This window comes from Aquarana catesbeiana, linkage group LG02 (genome assembly GCF_042186555.1).
Source record: "Aquarana catesbeiana isolate 2022-GZ linkage group LG02, ASM4218655v1, whole genome shotgun sequence".
Lineage (NCBI taxonomy): Eukaryota > Metazoa > Chordata > Amphibia > Anura > Ranidae > Aquarana > Aquarana catesbeiana.
Window position 1 is genome coordinate 576,036,834 of NC_133325.1, and position 15,976 is coordinate 576,052,809.

General features: G+C 37.9%; 1 protein-coding gene across 1 annotated transcript; it reads right to left on the reverse strand.

Moving 5' to 3' along the window:
* Window positions 1-3,093: 3,093 nt before the first annotated feature.
* Window positions 3,094-15,280, reverse strand: LOC141130019 (pancreatic secretory granule membrane major glycoprotein GP2-like). Its single transcript, XM_073618011.1, has 7 exons — window positions 15,210-15,280; window positions 12,666-12,820; window positions 10,845-11,090; window positions 8,720-8,876; window positions 7,490-7,553; window positions 6,186-6,227; window positions 3,094-3,361 (listed from the first exon to the last, which is right to left on the reverse strand). Exons 1-7 carry the CDS (start codon window positions 15,261-15,263, stop codon window positions 3,300-3,302), a joined length of 780 nt encoding a protein of 259 aa, XP_073474112.1. The 5' UTR covers window positions 15,264-15,280; the 3' UTR covers window positions 3,094-3,299.
* Between the last annotated feature and the right edge of the window lie 696 nt (window positions 15,281-15,976).

Sequence of the window (15,976 nt, forward strand, 5' to 3'; positions counted from 1 at the left end):
AGTCTAGTTAAAAGCGTATTTGGTGTATTTTCATGTGGAAAATCCAAATGATAACTCACTTTAATGATAAGAATCTGCTTTTTAAAAAGCTTTAAAACTATTTAGGAACTTTCTCATATATTCCTAGAACTTTTTCATATATTTAAACAGACGAAAAGTATAAAACTATGGTTAAAAAAGAGAATAGACTAAAAAAGAAAAACAAACGGCTAAAGTAAGCCAGTAGTAAAGTGTGAAAAATGATAAAAATTGGGATTCAAACTCATTGGTGTATAATGCACCACTTGGTTAGGTGAAGTGAAATCTGAAGTGTAATGTACACATAAAATACCTTTGCTCCCCACTTCCTCCAATCAAGATTCAATTTAAATTAAGCAAATCGTTTTGTTTTCAAACAATACCTCTTGTCATCACTGGGTCCGTCTGCTAGACTTTGCTCTGAGTGTGGTAAAAGAGACTGTATAAAGGGACACTGGGGATGTGTTCTTTTATATAATGCGTGGGAACAAAATGTTTGATGCCAGAGAAAGCTAAGAGCCTTGAGGGGTGGGCAGTAATAGTGTGGAGAGAGGGGATTGATTGATGATTGAAGTCATTCAGACAGGAAGTGAAGGTAGGCTCAAGATAACTGCTGCAGCTTCAAAAAAGTTTGCAAGAAGTTGGCTGTAATCAATTTCAACAGAAGAGAGGACTTGCTACAAGTGTAGAGGAGGGGAAAAAGGTAACGCTGGAGTTCGGCTTTAAAGTGTTTCTGAGGGCAAAAGTTGTTTTTATTTAATGCTTTATCTGCATTAAAGTAAAAAACCTTCCAATGCCCGAGCCCTTTCCCAGCCATCCCTAAACACTTACCTGAGTCCTCTCTCTAACCAATGCTGTCCCCTGTGCAGCAGCGTCACTCTCCCTTTCTGCATTCACATGGATCTCTGCCATTGGCTCCTGCTGCTATCAGTAAAACCCTATAAGGAGAGGGCAGTGCTGAGCTGCGTTGTGTGTGTCTCTGGATTCACCCAGCCCGGCTTGGGAGTGCACCCGCAGGAATGCCCCCTCAGCAGCCAGTAGAGGAGGGGAGAGCGCCGGTGGGGGATTTCAAAAGAGGAGGTAATACCTTTGCACAAGGCAAGTAAATATAATATGTTTATTATTTTAATGTAAAAAAAAGCTTTACAATACTTTTGAGCTGCTGTTGTAGCTATTAAAATAGAATACATTTCAAACTAAATTCTACTTCTGTCTATCACACACTTCTGTCAATTCTGGCTCCGTATATTATGCTCTTTTTTCATAAACTATATTATGTAGCTGGCCTTTAAAACGTTATTTATGTAATACTGATTAATCACTGTCTAGGCTAACTGGTTAAATTAACAGAAACATTTAAATCATTCAAATTATGATCTGTGTGGTTAAAATGTACTCTTGATATACACATTAGTATCTGTTCATTGTTTCTGGTCTACAAGGGCATTTTGAATAAAATTATAGATGTAGTGCTTGAAGACATCTGCTCAGGGCAGTATCTGGATGTTGTGAAGAGTACACAGCATGGAAGATTTATAGAAGTAGCCTTCTACAGGTAATGTAGATGGTTATAACTAATGTGTACGGTTCTGTATCTCTCAGATTTTTTTTAGCAAATTTCAGCTTTAAATTAAGACAACATTAAAGATATGTCCTCTAGAAGGTAATTCAAGTGGTTGTAAAGGCAGAAGGTTTTTTACCTTAATGCATTCTCTACATGAGGGTAAAAAATCTGTGTTTAGCTCAACCCCAGCCCCTCTAAATACTTACCTGAGCCAGATCTTGATGCCCGCGAGCAGCGGCTCTCTTTTCTCTCCTTATCGGACATGGAGGCAGCAGCAGGAGCCATTGGCTCCTGCTGATGTCAATCACTGCCTGTGAGGAGAGAGTGGGGGGCAGGGCCAAGCAAAGCCACGCTATGTGTGTCAGTGGACTGTGATCGAGCCCGCACAAGTGCCCCCTAGCAAGTGGCTTGCTATGGGGGCACTCAGAAGGATACCTTCCATGGCGTATCAGATGCAGCCAATAACCTTCAAATCGTCAGTGGTTATAATATGATCTCCAAAGACACCCAACAGAACCATTACTCCTCAGATCGCCTCATTACATGCTATGCACATCCGCCTATGGGCTGGGAATGAAATGAGGTGATCTGAGGAGTAATGGTTCCGTTAGGTGTCTTTGGAGATCATATTTTTCACATGTTTAACGCGATTTTATTTATTTTTTCTATTTTTGTTTACTGTATTGAGGAAGTGTTTAGCCACTTTATTTGTCCTGGTGGCCAGAAAGCGATAGTAAATCAAAAATATCAGAGTTGTTACAAGAACAGAAAATACAACGTTGTAAGTAGAAATCCTCCAATAATGAGCACTGTCGTGGCAACTGTCTAAAATGGGGTTCCCGCTGCTTTGGAGGGATTTCCTTTTGCTCCTCGTTTTGTCTTTGGGACAGAAAGTGAAATCAGCAAATTAAAAATACAGTAAAAAAGAAAAAGGGGGGGGGGGTTAACCATTTGCTACTCTATCCAAAACTAAAAAAAAAAAAGTTTTGGCTTTACTTACACATATACATACAAAATTACAAATTGCAAGCAGATTGGCTTTACATTACTGTGTCTCTTGTACAATAAAGCAAACTTTCCTGCTTTACAGGTAAGTTTTATTAAAATCTTGTTTATAATGTACACTGAGCTGCACATGCGCTGTGTTTTAATGAATAGCTAAATGGGTGGGACCCATCCCACTATTTAACATTTGCATATCTAGATTTTGCTATGGTTTATAAAGGAATATTTCCTTCAAAGTTTATGATTTCAATAAAAAGAACACAAAATGAGTTACTATTAATCATTTCACACAAGCCACTGTTTTTATCAGCCAAATATGATATTTTATTTATGTAATGAACACTCAAAACCAATATTGTATATATATATATTGCAAATACTGTATAGTACATTATATAATAAGCAGTTATGCACAGATTTGCCACTTATCTTTCAAAGTGGCAAGCATCATTAAGAAAAAAATATGATGTCTAAATGTCTGATCAAGGGAAAGATAAAACCAAAATGTTTTGGTCCAAAATGGTAAAAAGACATCAGAAGCTGCCCGTTCCATATAGAGTCTCTTTTAGTCTTGTCATACATATATTGCAGGCCAGTGGAAAAGAGATTAATAAAATAAATGGTGTCCCTATGATGAAATCCTCATTTATAAGATAGCCCATGACCTAGCCCAACCATCATCCGTTTAACAGGGCAAAATGCTGTCATTTATTTAGAAAGGCTTAACGTAGAAGTATGCAAGAAGGGTGCTGACCAGCAAAGCCCAGGAGACACCTAAAAGGACGAAGGAAAGGAGATCTAAGTTTGAGTATTTTATATGTTAATATACATATTTTTCATGTTTTAAAACATATAACATATAACATGACATTAACTATAATCCACTAGTTTAGAAGTTAACGATCACTGATATTATTTATATATATATATGTATATATATATATATATATATATATATATATATATATATATATATATATATATAGTACCTAACTAAATAATAAAACTTCATTTTTAATCTAATATAATTTTATTATAAAAGTAGAGGAGGGTGACATACAGCCGCATAGCTGTATCCAGGGGTGTGCTGGGGTAGGCTGTGCCCCCTAGAGTTCAGTTGCTCTCCCAGAGGCCCCCTGTCCACAACATCCTCTTTACCTCCCCACACAGCACATAGTGGGCAGGGGGCCCTGGGAAGGGTGTGTGCAACTCAAATCTGGGGGGTGCAGCCCACCCAGCACCCCCTATATACAGCCATTTAGTATTTACTTGCCTGGCACTATTGGGTGTCCCTGTATTCACTGCTGCCGTTGCTATTAAAAAAATTAGCAGCCTCTATACCCCTCCAGCAGTGTCTGTGTCTGCATTCTCAGTGCTATCCACTGTGGCTTCTATGCTTGCATGGCATCCCTGGCATTCCTCCATATGTGCCTGTGCGCAGCTTGTCCCTGCTGACCACTGTGGCTTCTATGCTTGCACAGCATCCCTCAAGACATGCTCAGGCTGCATGCTGAACTTAAGTATTGCTTTAATGAGTGTTAAGGCACACGGCTTCAAGGCAGCCCATGCATACTGAATAGTCTGGCATTGCACCTTAACACATTGAAAAAAATATATGTGACTTCCTTTTTTAAAGCTACTGTAACATGGGTGCCATTCAACAGGTCATGTATTAGTGTATACACCCCTATAGTACTAGGGTTTAAAAAAAAAAGTGTTATAAACCAGCGCTTTGCAAGCCATAGAATGGTAATAGTTGAGTGATTGTACCTTTTACAGATATCAGTATATTGTGGACTATCATCTCCTAAAACTGATGCCTAATAAAATAGATGTAATATGGCACTATCAACTTAAAAAAAAGGGGTACCTTGGGTACAGGGGCTAGGTTCTAGAAGGGTTCGAAGGACAACCAGCTATAGAAAGCTCATCCTATTTCTACCACTGCTGTTGTTTAACCTCTTCTTCTCTTCCTTTCCAATCTTATTCAAGATAGTATTCCCCCATGGGTTACATTTCCAGATCTGTATATATTGCAGTGGGTTATTTCTGGGTTGCCTTACTATGGGATTGACAGGAATCTGGATCGTGCCTCCACGGACAATCTCCAGTTTCCAGGCAGAAAGAACAGTTTTTATAATATAAAACTGCATGCAGGGCACTGGAGAAACCACTAGGGACAAAAGGGATGTGAAATAATTTCATACAGTAATGTAATCTGTAAGATTACAGTATACTGTATGTATTGTGTGTGTTTCAATTATTGAATTTGGCGCCGTTCTCCGTCCCCGTGCATCACAACGCTCGCAGGGATCGGAACTCGGCTCCGTGATGAATCGAGCGGAGGACAAGCCGCTCACACTGCGGGGAGACATTGCAGAATCCTGGAGACAAGGTAAGTAAGCTCTTCCTGGATCCTGCGATGCGATCCCGAGTCTGGCTCAGGGTTACCGCTTTTGGTTCTGAAATTCCACCCCGAGTCAGACTCGGGAATACCGCCAGGGAGGTTAAAACAATAAAAAAAAATAATTGTAATTAAAAAAGTATTGACACATTGGGATTGATTTACTAAAACTGAAGAGTGTAAAATCTGTGCATGGTAGCCAATAAGCTTCTGAAATCAGCTTGTTCAATTAAGCTTTGACAAGAAAACAAACCTGGAAGTTGATTGGTTTCTATGCAGAGCTGCACCAGATTTTGCAAACTCCAGTTTTAGCAAATTAACCTGTTGATATTACAATGTTCAGCCTCCTGCACTGCTCGGTCAATTGTCCCGCACTACTTACCCCACCCAGGTCGCAGGCAGTTTCCGTGGCTCCCCTTCTGCTTTTCCTTCTCGGCAGCTTCCCCCCTGCTTCTCCTCCCGGCCAATCCGGTCTCTTCTCCTCCCGACCCGCTTCCTGATAGGCTGGGAGGAGAAGCAGAAAGACAACTGGGTGGGCTCAGAGCGCAGTGCTCTGCACCCGAAGTGCACTCTTTTTTAAGCCAATTAGAGCCTCAGGCTCTAATCATGTGCTTCAAAAAAAAAAAACCTATAGAAATCAATGCGTCCAGCACTATGCATGGAGATTAGAGGCCGGGCGCATGGAGATTAGGGGAGCGGCGCCTCGTATGAGCGGCTGCCACTGATGTTCAGTGTAAGCTGCGTAATTCAGAGATCTTTAGTAGCACATTGTATTACATGAAGAGTATATACAATTGCAAAATTGGCATGGGAAAAAGTCACCTTGAGATGAAGTACACTATTTACCATGGATCATTCCTTGTAACCTCCACTATGCTACATGTACTTGACTCAGACAGAGTCATGTAACAGTTTTCAAGGTAATGTGATCTGGAAAAGGACAGATGTCACAGTCTCCACTCTCCATGAGACATCTAGTCATCTAAGGTCAGCCTGAGAGTCCCCCAACAAAATGTATTTTAGTTTATGAAATAAAAGTGACTTTTACAAATGTACAGTGATATATGCTGCTCTTCTCCAGACATAGTTAGTGCCACTTGAGTGGCTGTTAGTCCAGGAAAAGATGTCACACTTTCCATCACGAGCATGAAAGCAACTGAAGAAATCTATTTATTCATAAAATACTATTCTTACCTTTAACATGTCCAGAGTTGCTGTACTCAATGTTATTAAGATCTGTTAATGAAATCATATTATAAATATGAAGTAATTTCTTAAGACAAATATATAGTAAATAAAACACTGAAGAAGAAAGAGATTAAGGAAATAGTCACATCTCTCTTGCAATACTGCTATTGAAGGGTCTTAGGTCACCACCCAATTTTGACCATTCCTCTTTATACTTTACTTTTATTATAATTCTTCTCCTGTTTAGTCTTTCCATTTTCTGTCTGAATATACTTTTTTAATTCTTTTTTACCTTCTCCTTGTCATCTATTATGAATCCACTGTTTCTTATATTCACTATTATACCTGTTGTGTGATTCTTTATTTGTCCTCATTTTCCATGTATTGCATAAACAAGGATTGGAGGAATGTTATCAACCTAACAATGTAAAGGAGTACTCACTCTTCTTACAACTGAAAATAAAGATTATACTAGCAGGTATAAAATGTGTTTTTCTAAGAAAATAACCCCTATAAAAATTGTCACTAAACCCACATCATAAAAAAACATATCAATAAATGGTGTATTACATGCTGTTTATACTCACTCAGTCACTATGAGATTTGTTTTCTGTATTCTGCAAAAAACCTGGCTGATCCTGCTGTTCTCTATCCCCCCTTCTGTTCATGTCCCCAATTCAGCTATTGAATTTGCAGCTGTAGTGGTAACTCTGCACATGCTCAGTTTTCAGTGAGTTTCAATGCTGAGCATTTCTTCCCTATCACATCTGAGCAGCCCATGTGACTATAGAGTCACACATGTGGGCATATATACAGTGGTAAATGACAGCCCAATCCCTCCCTCCTCCTCCATGCCCACTAACCATCTAAACACAATGGGGGTGGGTTAGTACATGTAGATTGATAGAAGCTTCACCTCCCTCTTATTCTAAGACACAGGCTGGAGGGGCGTGACACAGCCTGAGACTGGCAGAAATCCACCCACACCATGTTATTGCCAAAAAATAATAAATATTTGATTTCAAATATATATATTTGTATGCCAATTTAAACATGTTTTGGTTTTATTATTAAATAAAAGAAGCTCGTCCTGTTTATGTTTCCCTGCAGACAGGTTGGGAAAGATTAATTTATAAGAACTATTACATTAAACATTATGGTAGCACAATTCCAGCCATTTGAGTAGCACATATGCATTTGCATTGTTCTTTTACTGCAGCAAGTGCTAGCTGGTACTTGTGGGCTTACATATTTCACATTGGAAGTAGGTATATGAAAATCTTTTTTTTATCCTTGTATTACAGCCTTACCTTCTAAGTTCATCTTTATTGATAGAACTGGGCTGATTATATCTGCAGCACGGGCTGGGTTGCACTGTAAGAAAAAAATGTATGATATCAATAGATTTGAGTGCCTTATACCAATATAACTGACTAGCCAAGTAGTACATTCTAATAATTGAGCAAGACTTTTTTTTGTTTTATAAAATGGAAAAACAGCGCATAAGGAAAGCAAAAACAAATTGTTATCACAATTCAGTATAGGGCGGTACACTTAAAATGATTACCAACGTCACTCCCCTGATTTTAAATGAGTAATGCCCCTTACACACGGTCGGATTTTCCGACGGAAAATGTGTGATAGGACCTTGTTGTCGGAAATTCCGACCATGTGTGGGCTCCATCACACATTTTCCATCGGATTTTCCGACACACAAAGTTTGAGAGCAGGCTCCAAAATTTTCCGACAACAAAATCCGTTGTCGGAAATTCCGATCGTGTGTACACAAATCCGACGGACAAAGTGCCACGCATGCTCAGAATAAATTAAGAGATGAACGCTATTGGCCACTGCCCCGTTTATAGTCCCGACGTACGTGTTTTACGTCACCGCGTTTAGAACCATCGGATTTTCGGACAACTTTGTGTGACCGTGTGTATGCAAGACAAGTTTGAGCCAACATCCGTTGGAAAAAATCCTAGGATTTTGTTGTCGGAATGTCCGAACAAAGTCCAACCGTGTGCACGAGGCATAAGTATTTAGAAAAGTATAAAGATGTAAGTCTAGCAAAGAAAAAATGTCCTATCAAATCTGACTTGATACAAACCAAAACTGATGCAAAAAGCATTTTTGTTAATATGTATAATGCCTATGATGTTCTTCACGTGGAAAAAGGCAATTTCTGGGAAGGTCTAAATGTTTGAGGCTAACTAAGCTCTGTTGCTTCTAAAATCATTTTAAATTTAACTGGACTTCAAATGATGTGTGACCATGCCATATTTCTGGAGGGCCTGAAAACCGTTCTTTTACCATTAGAAATGTAAAAACAAAATTAGTCAGTTTTAAAAGCTAGCAGTGGTTATGTAAGGTGCAATGGAAAACACACACGCATAATATATATATATATATATATATATATATATATATATATATATATATATATATATATATATATATATATATGTATATACTTTTTTTATATGAAAATGTTAAGCAAACCAACAGTTATGTAGTGTGTAAATAGATAAATAGATTATTACCTTTGTGCAATCTTCACTTTTGTTGCATATTGTCACACTGCAGAATATAAAAATGTCACTGTATCCTTGAAATAGGAAGGAGCTGATCTCGATTCTTGCCTCTGTAGACTTTCCATTTTCTAAAACTGTTGTTGAAACACTGCCAGCAGCTGCACAACTAGTATAAAAAAAAATGTGCATTATGTTTTCATATGATCAATTTGAACAATACAGATTTAAATGTCTGTTTCTATATCTTCTACTATCATGATTACAACATTGTATATCTTCTGTGGCTATTACTATTTCCACCACAATGAATAGTTTAATCTTCTGTATCCAGCAATAATTAACTTAAACTGTTCCGGTGGACTCTATTATTTGGCTCTTATTAGGTCTAGGTTGGTACAACATATTTAATTGATACCTCAATATTTATTTACTGATTATAAATTATTATAATATAAACAAAATATTATAGCTCAGAGTTTATTGTCAGTTTAGATTTCTAATATTTTGGCAAATGTGACAAATCATCACTTCGCCATATAGATCTCTTGGGGACTCTTCTGGAGATATCCCTGTGTGTAAGTTTCCAGCTCTACCCATCTTCCCTGGCCATTACATGAGGATCCCACTCTCATTGATAAATTCTTCATTACGAATAGAGTGAGACTCCCTCTTTTGAATCCTTTGTTTGGCAAAGCTATTGACCCTGAAACTGCCTCAACCTAAGAAGATTACAGTCAGTGTGAGAGATGGGGGTAGAGACTGTGTGGTTGAATTACTAAAGACAGGCACAGCAGTACATAAACCAAATAAAAAGCACCACTGTTTACATGCTCCTGTCAGATATACCGTCCGGTTTAAACATTGCTGCTGGGTGCTGGGTCACTGATAAGAGAACATCAAGCCCGTCCATATAGCAACAAATGTTTCCCAGGACCACACATCAATATAATGATTCATGAAACAAATGATCGCAAACTGGCTTCAGCTGGCTTTCTACCCATCAAGTAAGCCCTCTAACATGTTTCACCCATGTAGGGCTTAATCAGAGAGGCCTCTCTGATTAAGCCCTACATGGGTGAAACGTGTTAGAGGGGCTTTCCTGTTGGGTGGAGAGCCAGCTGAAGCCAGTTTGCGATCATTTGTTTTGTGATTTAATATATTGGTGTGCTGTCCTGCAAAACATTTATGAAGGGACGTACAGTTAGTTATCTTGTCACACAGGCAGTGTTCTGGATTGTAAGCTAAACTACACATTTCAGTGTAAAACTGACCTTTTAATGAGGGAGAATAGGACAAAATGTAGTGGAGATACAAAGTACAGGCAGGTGTTTTACTACAATAATTAAGAGATAGATGGTACAACAGTGTAAAATTGGCCTGTAGCAGGACAAGTTTTAATGTGGAAGACTGGACCCAAAGGTAATTGGGACAAGAACAAAAGTAGAGGTTTTACTACAAGAGTTGAGATTCTACAGATGATATAGCACTGTAAAATTGTCCAGCAGCAGAACAATTTTAATGAGCAAGACCACTAATTTACTAAAGAGCAAAAGCACAGACAGGTGTTACACAACAAGAAATAAGATATCCACAGAGGATACAGCAGTGTAAAATTGGTTGGCAGCAGGACAGTTTTCATCACAAATAATAAGTCTACTCAGATTTTACCTTTCTTTTTTTTCTTTTTTTTTACTAGGGGGGGGTGAGGTGAATGTGACTGATATGATTTGAGGTGGATTAGGTGCACACTCTTTTTCCACTTTTTTTTTTCTTTTTCAAATAATGCAGCAGCATGCTGGGAACTACCATTATGTTTAAAAATATTAATCTTCAGACAAAATCGCCAGGATTGCGAATTTCAAACCCATAGGGTTTGACCTGAACCCATAGTAGTATCAAATCTGAACCTTAGTCCTGTTCAGAAGCTGCTAAATGAAGGTCGTACCATAAATCAGACAGGCAGAATAGTTGATTGGGTGATGAATTTGTGGTACTTGTGAGCATAGATGCTGAAACCAATTCACATTGTACGCTGTAATTATTATCCTTATTGTTGGATTGGCATATGTGACATTAAAAAAACAAACAAAAAAAAACTATACATTGCATCTTCCATATTATAAATGATACTCACCCTCCATCTACTAGTATTACATTGAGGTTGGAGTTAGAGTCATTTGTAGGAGTGGCAAAACATTTCTCTGCCCTTAAAGTAAATGCATCTCCATTTAAATCTGGGGAAAATATGCCTAGGTATAAAATTGATCCAACAATCAAGGTATCACTTCCCTGTAATGGCAAAGTGCATGTTTCATCACTGTAAGCTGCCAATGTTACAGTATAACTGCTGATTCCATTTTCAGATGGAATGGTGATTGTGCTGAGGAAACAAAAAATATGTAAAAATTGAAAAGTTCACAAACCTTTCATAATATTCCTACAGGATCAGTGTCACATTTTTGTCAAGAGGGATAAAAGAATGAATAGATTCTGTAAAGTGTACATTTTTTTAAATTGAGCATCATTGCCCTGTTTACCCTTAAGCTAAATTGTATTCTGCTATAAATTTTGTATTCCCTGGTTTTTGCTTCTGCAAACTTTTACCATTTTCATTACATACTTTTTTTAGGTGCATAGGTTCTTGAAAACATCACAGCACCCTGTCTCTAGTACCTGCTTTCAAGAGCCCTTAGCCCTGATATGGTTTTATGCGTTTATGGGCATGTGTCAGTCTAGAGGAGTGGACATTCCTAGGCATGTGACATTTAGACATTCAGACTGCCCTATTCAATGTACACGTGTGATGCTGAGTCTCCATGATTGAAAAAAACAAAATCCAAGGAATAAAAGAGGCAGGTCAGGGCTAGATGATCCTGAATGTCCCCCGGCCACAAAATAAGGTGGGCTCTCTTTGACTTGCTACAGCTTTTAATGCACACTAGGAGTTCAAAGTGTGCAGTAAAATCAGAGTAAACTATTTCAGTAGAGGAAATGAGCCTGTACAACTGTGCATAAATTAAGGTAAGGCTGGAAAGCAGCTTTAAAGTCTTTTTTGATGATACTTTCAGGTATTTGCAAATCTTGTTCTTCTATATTTCCATTATTCTACTTTAAATTTAGAATTGTAAATTAGCCACTAGAGGGAACTTTTACTGGCCCAGTACTATCACTGTACTTTACACAAAGGAAAACTGTCTATTCCAACTTTGACATTGATGACTGACTGATGATCATCCTACCTTTAGTTACTGGCAAGGTAAGTAGTTATACTTGTTACAACTAGGTTATGCTTGGTAAAGGTTGGGTGGGAAACCACTTTCTTAGTTCACTTGCAGCTTATGAGAGGCAGAGAATAACACATATGCCTCGATAAATGCATAGCACCATGCCTGAGTTCTGTCTGTGCTCTGGTTGTCCAGGAATCAGCACTGGAACCTGCAAGCCATTTAACAGGAACACCATGCACCTCATAATGTCACTCAGCCCCCCCCCCCCCCTATCTGCACCTTGTGAATTAGAAGTAGAATAATGGAAATATAGAAGAACAAGCTTTATAAATGCCTGGAAAATGCTCCCTCTGTGCTCTGATGTTGTCAAAGACAAGGATGGCATCTAAGTCACACCATAAATTGCATCGTGTCGCTGGTAAATGGTTGGCAGGTTTTAGTGCTAATTGCTTGACAACCGGAGCACTGACATAATTCATACATGGTGCTATGCATTTATCAAGGTACCTGTTTTATTTGGCTTTTTAATGTTAATAGAGTAATTCTAGGCTTCACTTCCGCTTTAAGATATGAATCTTTACACAGCCTTGGAGAGTCAAGCACTGAGTTTAAAAAAGCTGTTTTGGGACACAACCTTTATAGGTTGGCTCTTATAGTGTATAGGCAACACCAAACAAAACCCCCCTAGCACAGTAATTGATAAAAATGTAAGTAATATTATTTCTAACCTTGATATGGGGTTCAGAAAGAAATTGAGGCTGGTCTGCATAGTGCGGTTAAAAACACAAGAAAAGTTGAAACTGATTGGATTCTTAGTAATGAGAGGTCCTGAATATGCTTCAATGTGAAGATTATTGGTAAAATAAATGTCTGATGAGCCCACCTAAAAAAAAAAACAAAAAAAAAAACAAGAAAAAGGAAAGTGAAGCAATTAAAAACACATAGAGACTATGATAAAAGTTTTATTTTTTTTTAATATAAACAACAAAAACGGATCTGAACCAATGTTCCAGGTTATTAGGAATGCTCCATGTATATAATTTAATGGAAGAGCACTTATAGGCTTGATTTACTAAAGAAATAGACACTGTTTGCTTAGCTTAGTAAAAAAGATAAAATGGAGTTTATTTTAAAAACCCAATCATGTGCTCAGCAAAACTGGCAAATAGTTGGATGACACATCTTCATCCTATGTGGTAAGATAAGTAAAATTGCTTCCTATGTTCTATTCATTAGGTAACCCTATAGTGCTCTTCAAAACTAGACCTTGACTTTAGTAGCTATTCTCTTGTCACACAGAAAAAAACAAACTTGTCGCACTACTCTCAGCTGAACAAATCCAAATTTGTACATTACTTGAAACAATACCTTCTAATATACTGGTATGGGGTTGATTTACTGAAGTACTCTATAATAATATCATCATAATGTTAATATAATAATGTGTACAGTTTGGTGTACACTAAGCTGTCAGTCTTATAATAAAACTGACAGCTCAGTGTACACCAAAAAAGCTTTAAAAGCCTTGATTATATCATATGAACTTTTTTTAAACCCAACCTAGCTAAAACTTGCTAAGGAGAAGGCTGTGGACAGGTTAAAAATGTAAATGTCTCTTTATGTTTCCTGACAGTTATATGCATGGACACACTCAAAGAAACATTTTTCACAGAATCACATGCAATGTTTTAATTAAACATTTCTATGCTAACATAGAAAATTTACATACCCTGGCAGAATTTATGATTTCTTGACCATTTTTCAGAGAATATGAATGATAACACAAAAACATTTCTTTCACTCATGGTTAGTGTTTGGCTGAAGCCATTTATTACCAATCAACTGTGTTTACTCTTTTTAAATCATAATCACAACAGAAACTACCCAAATGACCCTGATCAAAAGTTTACATACCCTGGTGATTTTGGCCTGATAACATGCACAAAAGTTGACACAAAGAGGTTTTAATGGCTATTAAAGATAACCATCCTCACCTGTGATCTGTTTGCTTGTAATCAGTGTGTGTGTATAAAAGGTCAATGAGTTTCTAGACTCCTGACAGATCCTTGCATCTTTCATCCAGTGCTGCCCTGATGTTTCTGGATTCTGAGTCATGGGGAAAGCAAAAGAATTGTCAAAAGACCTGCCGGAAAAGGTAGTTGAACTGTATAAAACAGGAAAGGGATATAAACAGATATCCAAGGAATTGAGAATTCCAATCAGCGGTGTTCAAACTCTAATCAAGAAATGGAAATTGGCAAAATTGTTCGTAATGCAAAGAAAATCCCACAAATAACTTCAGGTGAAATACAGGACTCTCAGAAAAAATGTGGTGTGGCTGTTTCAAGATGCACAATAAGGAGGCACTTGAAGAAAGATGGGCTACATGGTCGAGTCGCCAGAAGAAAGCCATTATCACGCAAATGCCACAAAGTATCCCTCTTACAATACACCAAACAGCACAGAGACAAGCCTCAACCATAAACGCTACATTTGGAGAGGAGTCAACATGGCCTATGATGAAAGGTACACCATTCCTACTGTGAAACACAGAGGTGGATCGCTGATGTTTTGAGGATGTGTGATCTACAAAGGCACAGGAAATTTGGTCAAAATTGATGACAAGATGAATGCAGTATGTTATCAAATAACGGTGGAACATTTGCATTCATCAGCCAGGAAGCTGCGCATGAGACGTACTTGGACATTCCAACATGACAATGATCCAAAACACAAAGCCGAGTTGACCTGTCATTGGCTACAGCAGAATAAAATGAAGGTTCTGGAGTGGCCATTTCAGTCTCCTGACCTCAATATCATTGAGCCACTCTGGGGAGATCTGAAACGTGCAGTTCATGCAAGACAGCCAAAGAATTTACAGGAACTGGAGGCTTTTTGCCAAGAGGAATGGGCAGCTTTACCATCTGAGAAGATAAAGAGCCTCATCCACAAACACAACAAAAGACTTCAAGCTGGCATTGATGTTAATTGGGGCAATACACGGTATTAAGAACTGGGATATGTAAACTTTTGATCAGGGTCATTTGGGTAGTTTCTATTGCCATTAGGATTTAAAAAGAGTAACCACAGTTGATTGATAATAAATGGCTTCAGCCAAACACTAACCATGAGTGAAAGAAAAGTTTTTGTGTTATCATTCATATTCTCTGAAAAACTTATGAGCACAACTGTAGATATATCACTTATTAAGGGTCTTTTTTTAATTTAGAGTAATTTACAGTAAACAAACATTTGCTAAAAATAAGTTGTACCGTAGCAATGTTTCCACACCATCCTATGGCTGCTAGCACTTGGACGCTGTACATACTGATATCATTCTGAATGTTGGCATATGCAAAGACACAGAATTCCGAAGTATTGAACAGGTGAACTGAACTGAAGTTGTAGCCCAATGCTTGTAACTCACACTTGCTTAAAGATGTTGTCATTGTACCACCAGAGCAGCTCACTGAGGGTTTGAAATCTCCAATAACTGTAAAATAATGTCAGTAAGCATAGTAAAATTAATATTTTATTTGATGAAACTTACATGGTTTATTTTCTTAAAAGTGATTTTTTTTGGTTACAGCTGGAGCCTGGTGGGTGAATCAACACTTGGCTTCTTATATGTCTTGGATACAATGACAGTGGAATATCCCTGCTATAATTTCTGACCCATCTTCCAACCACCTCTTGTTTCATGCCCCATGATATATACGTAAAACATCCAACAGGGAGAGATGGACTTGTTCATAACGGCCACATCAGATGACATGCCCAGAAACACAAGTTCAGAAATTTCAAGGTGGTTTCAAGGTGTGAAGGTGGTTTAATCCCTCAGGATCTGTCAAAACTGATATAGCATTGTTTTTTTTGCTATGGCCATTTAAGAAAGCTGATTTAGGTTTAGGACTGTAAACATACAGTATATAAAAACATGTAACCATTAACATGAACTAATATGTGGAACACCTTTTTATCTGGCTGAAGAAGAATAAATCTGTCTAAAACTGAGGTCTTTGGTTGGAGACAGCAAGCT

Coding starts and splice junctions, on each gene's coding strand:
- LOC141130019 (XM_073618011.1), bottom strand. CDS start 15,263: ATGTACAGCGTCCAAGTGCTAGCAGCCATAGGATGGTGTGGAAACATT. Junction 7,554..8,719: donor AAAGTGAAGATTGCACAAAG/GTAATAATCTAT, acceptor TTTTTCTTACAG/TGCAACCCAGCCCGTGCTGC. Junction 3,362..6,185: donor CAACTCTGGACATGTTAAAG/GTAAGAATAGTA, acceptor TCGTCCTTTTAG/GTGTCTCCTGGGCTTTGCTG.